Raw genomic sequence first — 20,496 nt, forward strand, 5'->3', positions numbered from 1 at the left:
ACTGCCGCGGAAGGATGCCACGCCCTCCCCCTTCCGCCCCCTCATATATCACGCCCACCCCGCCCCGCGCAGCTCCGGCCTCCACCACAGAAGGCACGCGATCTGCTTGGTTATTAGGGAGATAAATAATTTGAACTCTGGCCTTTTACCTTTTCCCCCAGCAGGCGGGCCGCCCCCACGCCCCTTGGGCGCCCAGCCTGGAGGAGCAATTTCATTAGGAGCCCTGGCAGCTGGCAGAGACCACCCTGCGAGGCCAGCAAGGAGAATTTCTTTATGGAGATGAGACGTAGGAATATGAAAATTTAAGCCGGAGCGGATGTAATTTAACTTTGCATTATTTATCGGGGACACAAATCCTTTCTAATATCGGCGGATTTGGGAGGGCTGGGCAGGGCTGCTGGGGCCTTTGGGGAAAGAGGGGGTGGCCAGGGGCCTGCTTCCCACCCCCTCTGCCTGTAACAAGGGGACAGAGGAGTCGAGGGCACCGGTGGGCAGGAGGTGAGGTTGCAGATGTCCACCCAGGCCAGGTGGCCAAAGCAGGGGCAGGGAGGCGGGCCCCAGGTGGGGGAAGGTCAGAGGCCCCCGGAGGTGCCCGGGGCGCAACCCCACTCCCAGCTGACTCACTTCTCCCTGCTTCCTGGGGTTAGCAGGGCCCTGAGGACACACACATGCACACACACTTGCGCGCGCACACGTGCACACCAATGCACGTACACACGCACATGCACACACGTGCACACACGCACGCACATGCACACACACATGCACACACGCACACATGCACGTGCCCCTCCCAGCCTTGGAAGCCACAGGCCCGACGTGCCCGAGTCCTCGGGACGGAACGCTACACTCCAGGCCTCTCCTGAGTTTCTGGTGGGATTCCCAGTCCCTGGCCCTCCCATGGCTTGTAGATGCCAGAACCATCTTCCCACTGGTCTCCCTACGTCCCCGGGTGCGAGGTTCCCTCATCTCTGAAGGACACTAGTCAGGGCCCACCCCACCTGCCTCCTCTCAACACAGTCGTGCCTGCAAAGACCCCGTTTCTCAATACGGTTCCATTCACAGGTGCCGAGGGTAGGAAGTGGCCCTCTGTTTTGGGGGCCCTCTGTTTTAGGGGCACACGATTCAGCCCACAGCTGTGGGGGGGACGTCTGCCACCTCACACACAGAGGACACTCAGAGGAAGGAATAGCCTGAGAGTAAAGCTGGGCAACAAAAATTTGATTTATTCTGTGCTCTTGAATGCTTTTTTTTTCCATAGAAAAGATGATTCAGTGTAATTTGGTTTTTCAAATATTCAATTAACCAAAACTCCAGCTGTTTGCTAAGTTGTAAATTCAGTTTACAAATATGATTTTATTATGGAGCTTAGTAAATTCTGAGAACAATGTTAAGGAACTTTTACAACTCTAAGAAATTCCCTCAAACATTTAAACTCCACTTACAGCCTTAATATTTTATCTCCTTGTTCATAACTTTGGTTTTGGGACATAACAAAGAAAAATTCCCCAAAGCATAAACCATCATGTATCTAAAAATCACAGCAGGGACTTCCCAGATGGTCCTGTGGTTAAGACTGTGCTTTCAATGCAGGGGGCAAGGGTTCGATCCCTGTTCAGGGAACTACAATCCCACATGCTGTGCATCATGTGGCCAAAAATGAATAAATAAAATGAAGAAAAAATAAAAAACATAGTAAACTTAGAAACAGGGCGGCTCATGTCTTCTTAGGTTTCCAACGCTGTTTACAAAGTCAGTAAGAGACTGATCTAAAAGTCTGAATCCGTCATTTAATTAAACATATCAGCTGGAATCACAAGCTGGTTGATGACTGATGGGTCAAGATTAAAACCAGAAAACAGCAAGTAGCAGATTCCTTGAAGCCCAATCGGAGAAGCAGTGGGCATGGAAGTCTGCATTTTCCTGGCTTGAAGCTGCTCCCTTCCTGAAGACACAGGCGGTGAGCCCGTGGGCTCCGCGGTGGCCCCCCGTCTCTCGGCCACTGCCCTGGGTCTCTGTCCCCCTGTTCCGGACGGCCCCGGGATGGTGAGGCTGGACCCAGGACGGCAGGGTGCAGGAGGAAGGAGGCAGCCTCATCCAGCCCCTTAAGGCTGCCTGGGTTCCCCCACCCCCACAGCTGCCCCCTGACCCCAACCTTGTGAACATTAACCCCTCTCATCTCATCGCCAGCGACTGGGGGAAGCTAGGAGACAGTTCCATTGAAAAAAAATCCTTCAGGGTGTTTGTTAAAGGACATGGCAGGAGGTGGGCCGGCCGGCCTCTTGGGGAGGGGCTCCCATTGGCCTAGACCCTCGTGGGGCGCCTGCCCACCCACCGGCCACCTCCAGCCCACGCACAAAGCGCCAGATGGACAAAATGCACGGCCAGATGTAGGGGTGGACGGCGCAGGCCGGCGGGATGGGTGAGGGGTTGCACAGGCCCCCAGACCCACTGGAGCCCCCAGCTCATCAGCCAGCAGGGAGGCCATATGCCTGTATGTCTGGGCCGGAGGAGGGGCTGGGAGCCAGCAGGGGAAAACTCCATGGGACTCAGGATGGCAGGAGGTGGGGAAACGTGGCAAGGTGAGGGCCATCTCAGTGACGGCGTCGCATGGACAGGTGACCTGGAGGAGCGGCAGCAGCTTGGTCCTGGGCGGCCTCGTGGTTCTCCTGCACCCCCACCCTTCTTGGTTTGGACCCACATCCTGCCCACTTCCCAGCTGGTCCCCAGGGCACCCCTTCCATCTCTGTGTCCTCCGGAGACCATGGCTGAAAGCTGCCCAAACCCAAAGTCTAACCCCAGATGCGAACCTCCTCTGACTGGGAGGAGTCCACCCAGTTGCTCCCAGAGAAAGAAGCCTTGCTTCCTCTCAGCACCCGCCCCCCACCAACCGAGATCCTCCCCAAGCCAACAACCATGTTCACCCACCTCCAGGCCCGAGCCACCACGCTGGCACAACTCACAGTTACATGCTTATGCAGAGCATCCAGGAGCCTCTGAGAACAGCAGTCTCAGGACTGAAGTTGGAGAAACTCCGCAGGACCAAGCCAGGGACCCCCAGTGGGGGAGGAGAGAGCTGGGAGTGGGTGGGAGCCCCCAGACGGTGCTCAGAGCCCCATCAGAGACAAGAAGATTATATCAATAGCTGGGGATGGGAGTAGCCTTGATATGGGAACCTTCTAGAAAAGGAGAGGAAGTCTGCACAGGGTTGGTCCCTCAGTCAGGGAGGTGCCCTTGGAGAAGGAAGAGGCTGACCCTTCCCTGGTGGGTCCTGGACTCAGAGACGTACAGGGAGGGGCAACTGTGCCAGTGTGGCCCTGCCAGCCTGGCGAGCGGCCCCCTCCTGCCCAGACTGGACCCTGTCGATTCTGCTGGGAGCTGACACCCCCCAGGAGCCCAGTACAAACAACAGGAGGGGCTTGATTGGCCAGTCAGACCTCAGATAAAGCCATCAGCAGACACATCTCAGAAAGGAGATTTCGTGGCCCAGGAAACGGCCAGGCTGTGACACCAAAGAGAAGAAGCAGGTCACGAAGCAGTTGTGTGTGGTTGCGGCAGCCCCCAGACACACGAGCCACAGTGAACAAAGTCTGGATGGAGCTACGCCAACATGGCATCTTCAGTTAGAGGAATTCAGGGCACTGGGAGGGTGGAGTGAAGTTTGTTTTTCTACATTTGTCAAATTTTGCAGGATGAGCACACACCACTTTCCTAAGCAGAGCATGAGCCATCGGCATTAGTTTGCAAGCCCGGGCAGCGGCCTCTGCCCTCTTGACCTAGGAGATGGGCCAGGAGGCCAGGGACCCCCAGGAGACCCCAGGGAGGACCCCAGAAGCTCTCACCCACCGGCCATCTTTCAGATCCCTGGAGGGCCCTGGGCTAGGTGGTCCCCAAGGGTGACATCATCTCTCCAGGCAGTCAGGTACCCCATGCCCCCATATTTCACCTCCCTGCCAGCCAGCCACCCTCCCCACCCGGCTCTGTTCTGAAGCCTGGTGTCACCTGAAGGTTGAGGGGAGAACTCCGCCCACCTCAGCTACCACCCGGCTCAGGCTCAGGTCACACGCAGCTCGCAGCAGCTCGTAAAACTCCTCGCTTCCTGGTCCCCCTCAGCCCTGCCAGCGGTGTGTTCAGAACCCACCCCCACCGGGCGTCCTTTTAACTAATAGGGCACTTAGTTTAATGAGGAGAGTTTGCATAAGAGGAACTTGCTAATTAAACTTTAAACCTTGTCATTCTAAAGATTAGCCAAGCTCTGAACAGAGAGCATTTGTCATGGAGAGAGGGAGCCCCCCCTCCCTGCAAGAAAAGGCCAGCTGAGGGTCTTGCCTCAGCAGCTTCTGGCTGACCAGCCAAGATGGAATCTTCCAGAAGGTTTAGGAAACTCCTGTCCCAGGTCAGGAACGTCCGAGGTGGCGCTAGCGGTAAAGAACTCACCTACCAATGTAGGAGACCTAAGAGATGCAGGTTTGATCCCTGGGTTGGGAAAATGACCCAGAGAAGAAAATGGCAACCCATTCAAGTATTCTTGCCTTGAGAATCCCATGGACAGAGGAGCCTGATGGGCTACAGTCCACGGGGTTACAAGAGTCAGACGTGGCTGGGGCAACTGAGCATGCATGCCCCAGGACGAGCCTGGCTTCCAAGGCCCCCCGTGGAGGGAACGCACTCCCCACACCCCACCCAGATGCCAGGCGCAGTGAGGTTGGGGGCCCCTGTCTGCAGGCTTGATACTCCGGCCACAGTTTTTTGGGAGGAGTAAGTGTCACGTGAGGTGCCCAAGCAGCATGGAGGCTTGAGGACCCCTTCCTTCCTGTCACCCCTCCCTTCATCCACCTGCGATCACCTGGGGACCCGTGCCCACAGCTCAGAGCTGGCCGTGGCTGGCTGCCGGCCTCCCCTGCTCTCCAGAGTGCAGAAGCCCAGCGGCCACTGCCAGCACTGGGCACTTACTCAGCCTCAGCCAGCTTTGTTTCCCCAGCAAAGAAAGAAAGTGGGGCGGGGGGCAGAATGTGAAGGGAATCTGTGTCACCATGTCACGGTATCACCCGGCAACATCACAGGTCTTAACCTCTGACCTTTCTGGAGGTCAAACTAGGCTGGCGGTCAGGGCAGGCTGCCTTGGGGACAATGGCCAGGGGACACAAGTGAGCCACTCCCCGAATGACCAGCAGGCCTGGAAGGCCTCCCCCTAGCAGTGGGGTCTTCCACATCCCGCGCCGGTCCTGACAAGCCCTTTCCAGGACGGGGAACAGGTCGTTAGCATCCATTCTCGTCACTTGCTGGAAGCTGGTGACTGCAGGCCGCTGTCCTTAGCTGGGGAGTGTGCTCCTGCGGCCAGGCCGCTATCTTGCAGGTGGGGTCCGGGGACGCAGGGCGCAGACACACTGTCCCCCTGTCCCCGCAGCGGTGCTGAGGACCCTCTGTGTGCGCCACCCTGGAGGGGAGGGGGCAGAGGGGAGAGACTCTGGGAAGGCCTTTGAGGGAGAGGGAGCTCCTGAAGGGGTGGGACCCTGATGCTGATCCCAGGAGCCAGCTGGACTGGGGAGGGGGAGGGGAGGGGGCTCTAACGTGGCCCCCCTTGCTCTCCTAATCCCACGATTTCCTGTTCTTCGTGTTAGCTGTGAGCCAGCCCTGCCTGGGAGGGTGAGTGCGCACCCTTTGTATAACTGAGGTGAAATCCCCACGACAGAAAATGACCCATTTTAAAGTCTACAAGGTGCAGCCACCACCTGAGTCAAAGCTCCTCCTCCTGCCCGAAGAGAAACCCGGGACAAGTCACGCCTTATCCCGCCCACTGCAGAACCTTGAATCCACTTCCTGTCTCTATGGATTCACCCGTTCTGGACACTTGGTAGAGACTGAATTATACAGTGTGTGGCCTTTTGTGTCTGGCTGGGTCAGGAAGATCCCCTGGAGAAGGGATAGGTTACCCACTCCAGTATTCTTGGGCTTCCCTAGTGGCTCAGCTTGTGAGAGTCGGACACGACTGAGCGACTTTCACTTCACTCCTTCACGCAGCACGGCCTTTCTAACTTCCCGAGTTGCAGCGAGTCTGTGCCCCACCCCATGGTAGAGGCGGCCCACTGTCCGCGTTCACGCACGGACGGATGGATGTTTGGGCCACTTCCGCCTTGTGGCTGCAGCGAACACGCTTGCACAGGTGCTTGTCTGAGTCCCTGTCTTTGGGTCCTGTGGATTTGACCTACGAGTGAAACGGCGGCATCACATGGTGATTCAAGGTTTCCATCTCTGGATCCATCAAGCAGTTCTCCTCAGCTGCTCCGTGGACATTCCCACCAGCAGTGCCCGGGGCTCCGATCTCTCTCCTCCCAGCATCCTGACCGCGTGGAGCAGCATCTCCAGGGCTCTGATCCCTGTCTCCCTGGAGCCGGAACTGTGAGCACCTCCTCCTGGGCGCGATGACCAGGATCATCCCTTTGATGGATGAGGACACAGGGCTTGCCGCGGTGCTGAGCAGGGACCACAATGTGGGGCTGGGCCACGGCGTCCCTCCCAGCCCTCAGGTTCTAGTGTGAGAAGTGTGAAAGCAAAAGTGTTAGTCACTCAGCCGTGTCTGACTCTTTGAAGCCCCGTGGACTATAGCCCACCAGACTCCTCGGTCCACGGAATTCTCCAGGCAAGAATACTGGAGTGGATAGCCATTCCCTTCTCCAGGAGATTTCCCAACCCAGGGATCGAACCCAGGTCTCCTGCATTGCAGGAAGATTCTTTACCATCTGAGACAGCAGGGAAGCCGCCAGGTTCTAGGATGGGGTCCAAGTGGACAAGGACCTCCTCCAGTCATTCCTCACTCCACCTGCCACCGGAGCAGGGGGGCAGACACTGACCGGAGCAGGGCAGATGGGTGTGAGCCACCCCTGACTCCATCTGGCTTCCCCGCCCCTCCATTCTCAAGCACAGGGGGACTTCCCTGGCAGTCTGGTCCAGTGGTTTAAGACTTCACCTTCCAATGTAGGGGGTGCGAGTTCAATCCTTAGTCAGGAAGCTAAGACGCCACGTGCCTCCTGGCCTCAAATAACAAAGCATAAAGCCTGCTTTGGTTTTAAATCCTACTGACCTGGAGGCAGTGGTACCCACAGACCCAAGGGAGCTGCACATATTCGGGACTGGGAACACAGAGCTTCAGGTTGTAAGAAATTCAATGAAGACTTTAAAACTGGTCCACATCAAAAAAAAAAAAAAAAAGCATCCCAGGGAACCATAGTGCTTCCAGAACCTGAGAGGGAAGTGGGGTTCCCCTCACAGCAACCAGACCCAAAAGGTAGGGGAACGGTCCTGGGGCGACCCTGTCCATGCCCCTGCCTTGGGGCAGGTCTGATGCAAGCCTGACCGAGGCGGGCATTTGACCTCTGGAACAACAGCCTGGGATCCCCCCATCTGACCTTGGTTCACGTGCCTTTGCTCTCAGAGAGCGTGGGTGCACAGGGGGCTGAGTGTGAGCTGTGTGGAAAGGGGGTGAAGGTGTGTGCGTAGGAGTGTCGCTGGCGTGTGCATCCATGCCCCACAGAGCTCTGTGTCCTGAGTCCCGAGTGTGTGCGGCTCCCTGTGGTCTGGTGGGTCCCACCACCTCCTGGTCAATGGGATTTGCCCTAAGAACGGTGTGCGGGGGCGCTTCAGTGGTGCCTGCTTCCGGCTTTGCCTTGGGAAGTGTCCTAGCAAACCTGGAGAGCAGGTTATACGTGCTACTCCTCAGGCTCAGAAAGGATGAGCAGCTCACCCGTGGTCACAGAGCTGCAGCAATTAAGTAGAATGGAGGGGAGGGTCCCAGGTCCCTTAGCTGGAGCCTGTGTGCTCCACCAGGTCCTTAACCACAGGCGTGGGGCTCAGGGGAGCCCTGGGCATCCTCATCCTGTGTCTCTCATGCTCCCCGGGACCTGACTCCAGCCCCAGCTCTGCAGGTGTGACCCCGGTGGGCACGTCCCACTGTCTGGACGGGCTCTTGGGAGCATGTGGAACTGAGGACTGCGTGAGCATCTGGGGGCTTATGGCCACTCCTTCGGGGATGGCCTCCGCACCCGCTGTGACACTCTCTCTCTCACACACACACACACACACACACGCTCCCGTACACGCACACGTGTGCCTCCCTGACTCTGGAGTCTGCAGTTTGCATACTTCTCTCCCAGGTCTGGCCTTGGACTGCATTCCTGCAATGCCCCCCCCTACCCCGAGACAGCTGCTTCTTAGGCTCCTATCTCTTTTTGAATGCCGAAGGGGGCTCTGCTGGTCAGAAGGGAATATTTTTATGGTAAAAAATGAGCCACGCTGCATCAGTGCCGGGGGGTGGGAGCCGTCACCGCAGGTCACCCAGGCAGACTGATGAAAATTCTGCTTATGAAGTCGCTGCTCCCCCATTAATTAGGGGGGAGGGGGGCCCGCGTGCCACTGAGCACCTCGCCCACGGCCAAAAGCTTGTCAACACGTCCCACGAAGAATGAAAATGTAAATACCTTTCAGATTATTCAATGTCACCAAGGTATGGAAAAAGGTCGGAATGCTGGGTGTCATTTATCTCCTTGTGGATTTGAAGAGCTTTTTTCTATTAAATTTCTTAAAATTAATGTTTTATGTTGCTCAGAGTAATTTGAACAATTATGGGCTTAAAGAATTGATCATTACAACCCCTGGGATTCAGAACTCCCGACTGAGTCCTTTGAAAACCCACTGATTTATCGTTTTGCTACTTAACCAGGCAAGCTCCTGGGATTTGGGACCCCAACCCCCTCCTGCCCCAGGCGGGGGCCAGTCCCCAAGACACAACCGCCGGATCTGCTGGCGGAAGAGATGCCAGTGGGTCCCCAGGTCTCCAGGAGAGGTGGGGGGAAGAAGGGGTGTCTCTGATTTCAGAGCTTTCACCCGCCCTGAGGAAATTTTATATTTAAAAGGAAAGAAGTCCTTTTACATACTGGTCGAAATTGTTTTTTATCATTCAGGTATTTACCTTTGATAATGTATGCAATCGTCGGGTTCAAAAATGAACGTGATAACACGGTCAAGATGAGTATTCCGCTTATGTTAAAATTTAAAGTTCTTAAGTATTACGTTACAGAGGTTACTGTTTTTCAAAAGTGAACGAGCCCTAGCCCCTCAGGAAAAAAATGCTGAGGTGTGTCCCGCCTCCCAGCCAGGGTGCTTCCCACCCCGAGCCCCCCTCCCACCCCGACTGGCCGCAATTCGGAGGGAGTCCGGGGCTGACGCGGCGCCGCCCCCAGCTCCAGCCTCCGGAAGGCAGCCCCACCCAGCCCCCCGGCCCCGCCCCAAGACCCTGCGCCCACCCGCTTCGCAGGGCCCTGGCTGCCAGGAGCCGGTTGGGCGGGAAAACCCCTCGTGGGCGCGCCCCTGGACTCTGAGCTGGGCGCCCATCGCCCGTATCCGCGGGGAGACAGGGCGCCCGGAACCGCATCCTGCGCTAACACCCACACGCCTCTAGATGCCCCGCCTGGTTAACAGGGTCCATCGTGGGAAATAAGTCGTCGTGGTCTCCAGGTGACCCCCGCAGGGGCCCGTAAGATGGGCGTCCACTTTCCTCTGCGGACCCACCTGAGGTCCTCCCTGCCTGAGATCGGCCCCGCCCGCGTCCTCATTCGGCCTCGGTTCGGGCTTTGGCCCCCCCGCCCCGCCCCAGTCCAGGGTCACGTCCGCAGACTGAGCTGGGCCGGTACCTGGAAGCCCGTGTGTCTGCCCGCGCGGGGCCCGCGGGAAGGTGGTCACCCGGGGCCAGGCGCTCCGCCCAACTGGGGAGACAGACCCGCGAGGTGTGTACACGAGCACTGTCCACTGCCCGGCTGACCGCGAGCCCCACTCAGCTGAGCGCTCCCCCGAAAGGCCGGCTGGGACGCGGGGCGCGGCCCCAACGGGGTCCACTCTCCCCCCACCCCAACCAGGACTGGGGTCTGGGGCCCGGTTGCTGCCTGGACGCGCTGCCAGCTGGGAGCCCCCGACCAGGCGGAGGCTCCCTTGGGCACACTTGGCACTTTATTAACCTGTCAGTGCCTGAAAGGTCCCAGGCGGCCTGGGGGAGGTCTCCAGGCTGGGGGTGGTGCGGGGGGCCGCGGCGACGGGAGGATTTATACTCCCCTTGGGCTGCCGGAGGTGGCAGCGTTGGTCCCGCCTCAGCCAGGCCCCCTCCCCAAAAGCTGAATCCCACCCAGACAGGCTGCCTTCATCCCCCTCGAGGGCGCCCCTTGCAGGACAGAGTCCAAAGTGGTTCCCCCCAGCACCGTGCCCCACGTTCAGCTCGGCCACACCCCTGGGAGGCTGAGATCTCGGACCACCAACCCCCAGGCCAGCCTGGGACACCTTTCACTTCCAGCCACTAGGCCTCTGCTCACCAGGGCGTTGAAGTACCACCCACCCCAACTTCCACTCAGCCATGCTCTTCCCTGGGCGCTCCCCCACACTGAAGGGTGATGGGGCCACTTCTCCCTTCGATTGCCCCAAATTTCCTCCCAAGGGCCTCCCCCGTTCCTTGCCATTCTTCCTGGTGGCTGCCAGCAACATTCTTGGGGGGAGGGGCGGGTATGCTCTGGGTTCAGGGCAACAGCAGGTGCTGGTGAGGGAGCTGACCATGCTGGGGTGGGCGGGACTAGGGGGCGAGTGGCTTGACCAAAGCCCCTTGGGCTGCCTGGCGGTCGGGGATGGAGGGGCGACATTTGGGGAGCTCCCCTCCTCCTCGCCAAGTCACTTGCTCAGCTTCTCACAGCACGTTAGCAGGTCGCTGGGACTGGAATCCTAGTTGCAGAGCCCCTGGTGACCGCGTTCCTGAATCTACTAGTTGACTCCTGCAGTCCCCCTCCCCGTGCTGAAGCCTGCTCCAGCCTGCAGTTTTGCTTGGTCCTGTCTCCTGGCCACCCCAGCGCCCGCCTCTCCCAGGGACAGAGTGGGAACGCCCAGCCCCTCCACCCACGGTTGGACCGTCTGTTCTCCTAAGTCTCCATCCAGTGCTCGGAAGCCTGGCGGAGATCTCGGGACAAAGGGGCCCCGATCCACACCAGGTGTCGTCCCTGGCAAGAAGCCAACAGCTACTCCAACGGGGCTTCCAGCTTTCAGAGATCCGTCCCCATCCCCAACGCCCTCTCCTCCCCCAACCCCAAGCCTCAGTGAATATACAGGCCTTCCAATGACTGTAACTGACGAATTTATTGAAGTCTGGGAGAGACCCGATGGTCAGAGAATAAATAAAAGACAGGGGAACGTCACAGAAACAACAGGTAGCTGGGGATGCAGGCTTCAGGAATAACTTGAATCCACACACGGCCAGCCTCTGTGTCCGTGGTGGCCAGCGGCAGAAGCATCTGGCAGGGAGGCAGCTCGGAGGAGCCCCCGCCCCGGCCTTCCTTTGCCTGTGGGGCGTCCAATCCAGGAGCAGTTGGAGCCCACAGGGAGAACGGGAGCTGGAGGATGTTTGGCAATGGAGATCGGTGGGCTGGGCTTGGCCTGAGCTCTGAGGGCAGCTGTGACGGGTCGGGGGGAGGGGGTGCAGGGACGAAAACCTAGTCTGGACTGGAGGAAGCTCCTTAAGCGTTCCAAGAGTCTGCCTCTCCCCCCAGGGTAGTGGGGTCCAGAAGGATCGAAAGATCTAGAGCCAATGGCCCCAGGGGAGGGTTGGGGAGGGTCCCAGGGAAGACAGGATTTGGTGGCAGGGAGGCCCCCAGAGGGAAGAGGAAGTTCGCAGGTGTGGCCTCCCCGCAGCCACCTCCTGCCTGGACGGACAGCCTGATCTCCGACTTAAAGAGGGGGTTGGGGGGAGGTGGAGCAGGGGGCTAGAGAACTCAGACATATAGAACCTGGGAAACAAAAGCACAATTAGTATTATTTTTAATTTTAGAAATTAAAGCGTCTTCCAGCCTGAGGGCTGTGCTGGTCTGGGCAGAGGCCCCTGAGGGGAGCGAAGGCCTGGCCTCCCCGGGGTGACATTTCCAGTCTGGAAACGGTGGCAAGCACTTGGTTAACTGGTCGATAAAGGGAAAAATCTGCTTACAAAACAAGGCTTGCCGAGAGGCCCCCAGTTTGAGCAGCAGCAGCCTCTCAGACCCAAACCGGGAGAGTCCCTCTGCCTGGGTGGGAGAGGGCACTCCCAGAAATGACCCTCCCGAGTCTGCATCCTGTTCCCCGTGGCACCGTGTCCTGCAGAAGTCCGTGCTTCCGGCAGGAGAGCTGCTGCCCAGACTCCTCACGTCCGAGGCTTGAGGGCGCGGGGACTCAAGTCAGAACTGAGCGTGGTCCACCTCGTCCAGCCAGGAGGCGGGGCTGGCAGGGAAGTCGGGGTAGCCCCCGCTGCTCCCAGTGGAAAGGTCGGAGCTGGGTCCGTTCCCTGCCAGCACTCTCATGGGTGGGGGCCCACCTGGGGCTCCCGTGGGCACGAGCCCCAAGCTGGCATCGGGGTATACCAAGCTGGAGAGGAGGGGCTGGGGGCCAGAGAGGCTCTGCAGGGCGGCAGGCGACGGGGGGACGCCGTAGGGGCTGCCGGGCCGTAGCTCTCTGTACTGCTCCGGGCCGGCCAGGCCTCCGTGCTCCAGCGGGAAGCTGCCCGGGGCCCCCGAGGGCCGGCCCAAGGTCGGGGCAGGCTCTCCCAGGCTGCTGTAGAGGCCACTGGTGGGGCCCATGTCGGCCATGGCTGGCTCATCTGCAGTGGAAGCAGAGGGCACTGCTTAGTGCGCACCTGCTGCCACCTCTGGTGCCCCTCAGTGCCCCCTGCAGGTGCCATGTGCCCCACCAGGGTGGGTCAGCCCACATCTCTCACCCTTTCACCCCTGAGTTTGTTCAGCTCCAACCCACCTGATTCCTATGGAACTGTGGGCTCCTGTGCTGGGATCCAGTATGATCCCAAGGCTACCCAATTTTGCAGACAAGTTAATTGAGGCTCAGAGAGGCTAGGTGAGTAGCCTAAGGTCACAATGCAGCCAAACAATCTCCTAAACAAACTCTCTGAGGATGGACACTAAGAGCTGGGGGGGGGGGGCTCCCTGCTTTGGAAAAAGGAGGTAACTGGGTTCCAGAGATGAGGGTGAACCCTCCTCCAACTCTAAGCAGCTAGGACCTTTAATCACCCCAAGACTGTGCTGCTGCCTTCCTAAAAAATCACTGTAAGTGCCAAGTGCCCTGGGTGGGGGCAGGGGGGAGCATGGTCAGACCCTCCCTCCAGGACAAAGCCTGACAAGGGACACGCATACAGGTCACAGGGTTTCTGTCCCCCTTCAGAAGAAGGGCAATGGTCCTGAGTGGCCAAACCACAGGGCTTGGGAATGGGCGCCAGGGTCTATAGAGGCGGGGACCGGGACATTGATTCCCAGGCTCCGGCAGTCAATCAACCCAACGCTCTTCCCGACTCCGCCCGTACCAGTGAAGGAGACCTCCGCGTCGCTGTCCTGCCCCTCCTCCTGGACGCTGTCCTTGTCCGACTTAGAGCCGCCTCGGGCGCGCTTCATGTTTCGGAAATACTGGCCCCAGCGCTGCCGGCCCGCGTCCTTCTTGAGCCTCTTTTCCTTGGCCCGGCGATTCTGGAACCACACCTGGGTGGGGGGGGGGGGGAGGGGCGGTGGGGGCCGATGAGTGGCCGCTGCTCTGGGACCCGGGGTGGCCTTTGTTTGCCAGCGGCTCGCAGGGCGCGCGGGGGCGCCGGGGCGCTGACCTGCACGACGCGCATGTCCAGGCCGGTCTCGGAGGAGAGCTGCTCCCGCACGTGGCGCGCGGGCTTGGGCGAGGTGTTGTAGGCGCTCTTCAGAGTCTCCAGCTGCTTGGCTGTGATAGTCGTGCGCGGCCTCTTGGCCGTGGCCTCGGCCTCTGCACCGCGGGGGAAGGCGTGAGGCTGGGCCTGCTCCTCCGGCCGCTCGGCGCTCCCACCTCCCTCTGGGAGCGCGCACGTCGGGGCCAGAGGTGCCGCCGCCGCAGCCGCCGCTGCGACCGCCAGCCTCGCCGCCGCGGCGGGGAAGCCAGAGGGTTTTGCGGGACGCGGGTGCCCGGAGCCCTGGAGGAAACGCGCTGGGCGGTGCTCCGGCCCAGCCAGGGGCGGCCCTGCGGCGGCCTTCTTTAGGGACCCAGCCGCCCTGAATCCAGGAGCAGGCGCCTCCAGCCTTGGCCCCCCACTGACAAGCGCTGCCCGCCCCCAACCCTCCCTCGCTCCTCTTCGTTCTAAGGGCGCGGGTAGGGTCGGATCTTCACGGTCAAGGATTTAGGACGATAATTCAGACCCGCAGAGCTAATCCACGTAATTCAGGCCAATCTCCCTGCGCCCGGGAAGGAGGCGGCTGCTAAGACCCCAGACCCGGCTTTCTCAGAGCGGGTCTGCTAACTGTCCCGGGCTCCCGGACCTGGAGGCGGGGGCTCGCCAACGCCCCCGCCCAGAGAGAAGACGCTTAAGTTCTCGCCGCTTTGTGAGCGCTTCGCCAGGGACGCTGGAGGGAAGGATCCCTCCACACCCGACCCGGACGGGCCTTAGCCCCTCTTTGCAGGGGAGGAAAGGGGAGGGTGGGCCGTGCCCAGGCCGAGCCCCGTGACCGTCGCCCCTTCCCACTGACCTCGCTGCTTGGCTGTCTCGTAGTCTGCCTTGCACACGAGCCGGCTGTCCTCCATGAGATAGAACTCGTCGCCCGTGGCCAGCTGCCGCTTGCACACGACACAGGCGAAGCAGTGCAGGTGGTACACGAAGTCCTGGGCGCGGCGCACCACCTGCGTGGGCGGGATGCCCAGCTGGCACGCGGCGCACTTGGTCCCGAATCGCCTGCGGGACGCACAGGGCGCGGCTCAGAGCGGCCGCCGCTCCTTCGCTCGGAGCGGGTCGGAGAACCGCTAACGCGGTGCGGCGCAGGGTGGTTCCTGGAGGAAGGCGTCCCCGGCCCTGCCCCTGGTCGCAGAGACTACCCGCAGGGACTACCGAGAAGGGGATCCGGATGCTCTGGGGCACACAGCTGTCTTCTGTGCCCGGATGGGGGAGGTGAATTCGGAAGGGCAGGGCCCTGGCCACCGGGGCCGACCTGCAAACCCATGAGTCCTCTGCCGGGTAGGAGCCCCATCCCCACCATTAAGCACGAATACAAGACCAAAACGAAGAGGGAGCACGTCCAATAGAGCTTTACAAATTTGGGGTTATCTTTTTAACGACTGCTTCAATGATTCACAAAATTAATTAGTTTAAAAGATTGTTAGTGGGCCAGCCCCGCCGCCAACAGAGAGGCCCCGGGGGTGCCCTGTTTGGGGAAAAGGAGGGGTGTGGAGATGGGGGTTTTCAGGGCTCCGGACTTGGTTACGGTGAGGGCCCCGGGGTTCCCCTGGGTGCGCCACCCGCCCCAGGCAGCTGGCGGGCTCACTTGAAGAAGTCGTCCTTGCAGTACACGCTCTCCCCACGGCTGAAGCAGCGCTCGGCCAGCGGCGCGTGGCAGTCGCTGCACGTGAGGCACTTGCTGTGCCAGTGGCGGTCCAGAGCCTTGAGGATGAAGCGGTCCAGGATGTGCTGGTCGCAGCCGGCACACAGCGGGATCTCTGCAGGCGGGGGGGAGCCACCGCGGTCAGGGCCGCCGCACAGAGCCGGAGGCCTCCCCATCCCACCCAGCTCCCAGGACCGGGCTGCCAGGAGGCCCCCTTCCCGGCACACCCTCGTCCCCAGCCAGCTTGAGTGGCCACCCAGTTCCCTGAGTTCAGGGAAAGTGTGGCTTGGAAGTCCGTGCCTGGCCCACAGCGGAAATCCAGGACAACTGAAGCTAGGCTTAGAAACATGCTCAGGGGCAGGAGGGTACCCAGGCCACCCCCTCAGATACCCTCAACTGCAAAACGTTTCCAGTGCCCGAAGGACACACTTTGAGCTCAAATGAAACCCTCGCCCCCAGGGCTGTCTCAGAGGCTGGGCTGGAAACCGGGTCCTCACCATCACCAGAGGCCCGGCACACGTGGGCCATGGGGCATCCACCACCCAATGGCCCTCTTTCCTCGCACAATCAGGCGCCATGGTAGCCAGAGACTTGTGGCAGGTGGGGCTGCCCAGCCCCGTGGCCCTGTCCCCAGGCTACCAAATGAATACTGATGCCTTGCCTGTCTTTGGGCGGCCCTGGGGGTACTTGTGTGTAGACTGGATGTATGGACGCTCTGTCCTCTTGCTCAAACATGGATGCCTGAGCACACACAGTAGGCAGTTTGCCTTCCCCACAGACACTTGTGTTCTATTCCCCTGGGGCTGCAGGCCTCTGGGGGAACCAGGCTGGGAAAATGCAAGGCCTGCCTTTGAGAGCCACAGGTCCATGGGGGCGCTTTGCAGGGTGTTCAGGGCATGAGGACTATCTGTTCATTTAGAAAAAGTCTCCCGAGGGCAGAGAGCCTCGAGCAGGAGCTGGAACCTACTTAAATATATCACCACCTCAGCACACTCACCTCGCTGACAGTGGACCCCCTCCAGCCCCAGGCCGGCCTGGCAGCCGGCGAAAGGGCCAGCGAGGGACCTCCCTTTGCCCCATGCTGAGAGAAGAGGGAATCAACCTCCCTCCTACAGCCTTGGGCACCACGAAGGACGGGGTCCCGCGTCGGGCAAAACCGCGGCCCTGGGTGCGGAGCCTGAGGATCTGCTGCCTGCCCTAGCTCCCCAACCCCGGGCGGCGATGGCAGGGCGGCGGGCGAGGACACCCGTCTTAGAGCTGGTGGCTGGACAGGCCCGCGCGGCGCGCATTCAGCACCGCGGCCCGGACAGCTCCCGGAGCGCGCTACCCGCGGAGCCCCGCGTCGAGCAAAAGCCTCTCCCGCCGCGCCCCTCGCGCTCTCGCGAAGCCCTGGCGACCCGGGCCTTACGCTGCATGGCGACTCCAGCCTTGGCGGGGTCTCCTACCCTCGGCGCTGGCGGCCCAGCACAGCCTTGCGCTTGCCTGCCGGCCCGATCCCCTCCGGCTCTCTTGAGACGTTTCAAGCGGAGCCCGCACCCCTCCCTTCCTGTCTCTCCGCCCTCCCACCCCTTCCTCCCAGCCCCCGTGGCCACCCCTCCCAGGAACCATCGGAAAATAAATAAATAAAGAAGTAGGAGACGGAGGAGACCCCCACAGCCTGGATGTAACCCCTTTCCCACCTGCTCCCACCCCGCCACTGCCCACCCTTCCAGGGCCAGCTCCATCCCATCCTGCGGTTCCCGCCTGCTTGGAAGCTCGTGGAGGACCATCCCAGTTCACGGGAAAGCCAAGGCGCTGGGGGTGAGCTGGGGGTTTTCCTGCAAGAGGACCAGCCCTGCCAATGGAGCACGTGCATGTGAGTGCAGACACCAAGATTCCAGCTAAGGGAGTTCAGCCACCGGGGTCCAGCCCCACACTGGCCCTTGTGTCTGACTTCGCCCGGAAAGTGTGGCGGGTCTGGGTGCAGGCAGCCTTCATGGAGATTCTCCTACCCCATCGACACTGGGACACACGTTTGCTCTCTGCACACTCTCCCTAAAGGAAGAGTATTTTCCAAACCAGTCCTGGGACCCAGAGGGCCCCCAGCCTGGGCGGCACCAGCGCCGCGACGAAATGCCCGACGACACAGTTCCAGGGGCCCAGAGGCGAGCCCGCTGCTGGGATGCTCAGGTAGGGACGTGCAGTGCTGGGGCCCTCGTACCCATTCCCGCCCGCGCTCCCTGGCTCCCGCCACCTCTGTGGCCGGGCTGGGAAGGAAGCGAGGACCGCTGAGTCTCCACGGGGTCCGCCCTCCCGGGCGCAGCCGCTCGGCCGGGGCACCCACCTCGGCGCAGGTCTTCTCTCCGCGCCAGCAGCGCCAGCAGCAGGTCGCCGCCCGCCGACTCCCGGCCCGGGACCAGCTCCCCGCGCGCCTCCATGGGTCCCGCCGCCAGCCGCCGAGGCTCTCCGGTCCTGAACTTTCCAGGGGCTTGGCGAGACCACGGCCTCAATGGCCCCGGGCCGGCGTCTGCACGACTCCCGGCGCTGCTGGGCGCTGCGCCCGCGGGCCGCCCAGGGGCCCGGAGCCTCGGGCCGCGCGGAGGCGGAGCGGCGGGGGGGCGGGGCCGCGGCGCGGGGCGGGGCCGGGGTCGCGGAGACGCGCCGCTGGCGTCCGCGGACTCTGCGCGCCTTTGCCGGGAGAACTGCGGTGCGGGGAAACCGCCCCGAGTGCCCGGCCCAGGGATAGGGACGGGCAGGGGAGGAGCCGTGTCAGCGCTGCCCTAGAGCGCTTGACCAGGCCCCGAAGCTTCCTGCCCCGGCGCCGGCTCGGGGCTGAGGCCTGGGCTCCGGCGCGAAATCCCGCTGGTAGCCTGCCGGTCAGGGAGGGAGCTGGATCCTACCGCCGCTGAGGCTCGGGCCCGAGAGGTTCCGAGCTGGGAGGCTTGGTCACAGTGCCTGGTGGCACGTGCGAGACCCAAGACCCAGAGAGGGTGAGTGTGGCGCCCACGGGCTCACAGGGAAGCCGCCAGGAGCGGACCCGACCTCAGGCCTTCCTGCTCTGAGCAGCTTTTGGGCCCCATCCTGGGCACTGCAGCCCAGAAGTGGGAGTGGGGAAGCAGGGTGAGTCTCCGGAGGGAACCCAGAGTCCTCGGCTCAGACTCCACGATGCAGCCAAGACTCCAGGTCAGGAGGGACGGAGCTGGGAATGCCGGGATCCACTCTCTTCCCTCCACACCTGCTAGCACCGGAGGAAGCCCTGGCGCCATTTCCCCATTTCCCGTTTCTACCCTCCACCCCCAGTCCAAATAGGTGAGCTTGCAGGAACCCACCACCCTTGCACGTAGAGACACACCTACCCCGGAGGGTGCCCACCACAGGCCAGGCCAAACTCCTGCGTCACCCACAGTCAGCACACAGCAGTGTGGGTCCCGGCAGTACAGAGCATGGCGGGAGCAGGGGGCCTCCAGAAAGTGTTGGGGGACTAGGGGTTGGTACCATCCTCCAGGAGGTTCCACCTGGGAGCCCCTCAGTGATGCCCCATAGTACCCTGCCTCTGCTTGGCCTCCAGTGGCCTGGTCTGCACACTTTACTTGGAGGCCGGTGTGGAAGGACCTGGGTAGGAGAAACACAGCCCCCTCTGAGCTCCGAGCAGACCCCACATCTCAGTTTGAGCAAAGGCCCCATGCGGGCAAAGTTAAGGTGCCCCTTCACTTTGTGCTACGTTTGTTCCTCAGGACAGGACAAGGGCGTCCAAGCCAGGGAGCTGAGCGGGTGTTGGGTGCATAGGGGTGTCGGCCGTTGAGTGTCAGCTGCTGTGGAGGCCTGCCTGAGAGGGCCATGTGTGGTCTGACGGGGGAAGGGGCGGGCAGGCCTATGCACTCGGCATCTGGCCGACTGGCCAACAATGCCTCCATTATTTCCCAACGTCCTTGTGACCGAATGGCCCTTGGGGAGTGCAGTTCGGGCAGGAGACCCAACCCAGGGCTGTTGCGCTGTGCAGTTGGGCTGGCTAGAGGGGGGCAGGACTGGGCTGTGTGGGAGCTGAGAGGCGTGGGGTCTCCGGATTTTCTTGGCAGCTCTTTCTCTGCCCCATCCCCTCCCCACCAGACATGCGTGTGAGGTCCCTTCTGTCCTCCAGGCGCTCTGTGAAAAGCTGCGGGCCCTTCAGCGTGGGTCCAGGCTTCCCAGGCCATCACAAGGGGGCTCCAGGCCTTCCACTCACTCAGGGGTCTGCCAGCTTCGCCCAGGTTCCCATCTCAGGACCCACCAGAGGCCTCCCCAGACTCTTTCCGCCCTGCCCTTAGTGTGTTGCACGCCTTCCTTCCCTCGTCCCTCTGCTCGCCTCTGCCCATCCGTGCCGCTTTCCCCTCTGGGTCTTCCTGCCCAGTCTGGAGACTGTAGGAGGCCATGCGGGGCTCTTACCCCTGGTCCCGCCGAAGGTGCAGAGGCCGGCGGTTGCGGGGGCCCGGGGCCGATCTCGGTCGCCCTCGAGATCCGTTTCCAGGAGCATCGAGGCCTCGGGGCCAGGCCGGACCCAAGAGGCCCGGGCAGCGCTCTTTCCTTCTCCTCTGCGCCTGTGGGGAAGGCTGGGCCCTCCCCGTGTCCCGGTGCGCGGAGCGTGGTCAGACAAGTGAGCCGCTGGGCCAGGCGCTGTCCGCGGTGCTGAAGGAGGCGCGTCCGCCCACCTCCCCCGACCGCGCCTGCCGCCCTCAGCTCCTCCTGCCCGCCCTCCCCCCGCGTCCCGCCGCCCCACCTTCCCAGGTCCCCGGGGCCTCCGTTCGCCCCACCCCCGCCCGTCCCTGAGAGGCAGCCTTGGGCAGCTCCGCCCTGAGCTCCTGTCCTGCCTTGAGGCCGGGGATTCGCCCCAAGCGGGTGCTCCACCTTGTAGTTTCTGCTCTTTCCCGCTTGCGGCCTCCAGGAAGCACCGTCCAGGCCGCCGACCCTCAGACCCCCATCGGCCTCCAGTCCAGGCTCCTGCTGAGGCTCTGGCCTCAGGAACTGCCCTGTTCAACTGTTGCTTCGGGCCTGAGGAACTTTCTGCACTCACGACCTCCCCAGCATGCAATGCCCCTAGGTCTCAGGCCGCGGCCACCTCCCACTCCCCCGGGGCAGCCTGAGGAAGGGCGCCTCC

General features: G+C 61.6%; 1 protein-coding gene across 2 annotated transcripts; it reads right to left on the reverse strand.

Moving 5' to 3' along the window:
* Window positions 1-11,166: 11,166 nt before the first annotated feature.
* On the reverse strand, window positions 11,167-19,875 carry LHX3 (LIM homeobox 3). Of its 2 annotated transcripts, none has more exons than XM_055541529.1 (6): window positions 19,788-19,875; window positions 15,330-15,501; window positions 14,541-14,743; window positions 13,655-13,806; window positions 13,364-13,535; window positions 11,167-12,649 (listed from the first exon to the last, which is right to left on the reverse strand). In XM_055541529.1, exons 1-6 carry the CDS (start codon window positions 19,873-19,875, stop codon window positions 12,231-12,233), a joined length of 1,206 nt encoding a protein of 401 aa, XP_055397504.1. In that variant the 3' UTR covers window positions 11,167-12,230. The 2 variants fall into 2 exon arrangements, with proteins under 2 accessions (XP_055397504.1, XP_055397503.1); XM_055541528.1 differs by lacking the exon at window positions 19,788-19,875 and adding an exon at window positions 17,710-17,803.
* Between the last annotated feature and the right edge of the window lie 621 nt (window positions 19,876-20,496).

Source organism: Bubalus kerabau, chromosome 11 (assembly GCF_029407905.1).
Source record: "Bubalus kerabau isolate K-KA32 ecotype Philippines breed swamp buffalo chromosome 11, PCC_UOA_SB_1v2, whole genome shotgun sequence".
NCBI lineage: Eukaryota > Metazoa > Chordata > Mammalia > Artiodactyla > Bovidae > Bubalus > Bubalus kerabau.

Coding starts and splice junctions, on each gene's coding strand:
- LHX3 (XM_055541528.1), bottom strand. CDS start 17,803: ATGGAGGCGCGCGGGGAGCTGGTCCCGGGCCGGGAGTCGGCGGGCGGC. Junction 14,744..15,329: donor TGCAAGGACGACTTCTTCAA/GTGAGCCCGCCA, acceptor TGCGTCCCGCAG/GCGATTCGGGACCAAGTGCG. Junction 13,807..14,540: donor CGAGACAGCCAAGCAGCGAG/GTCAGTGGGAAG, acceptor CCCGCGGTGCAG/AGGCCGAGGCCACGGCCAAG.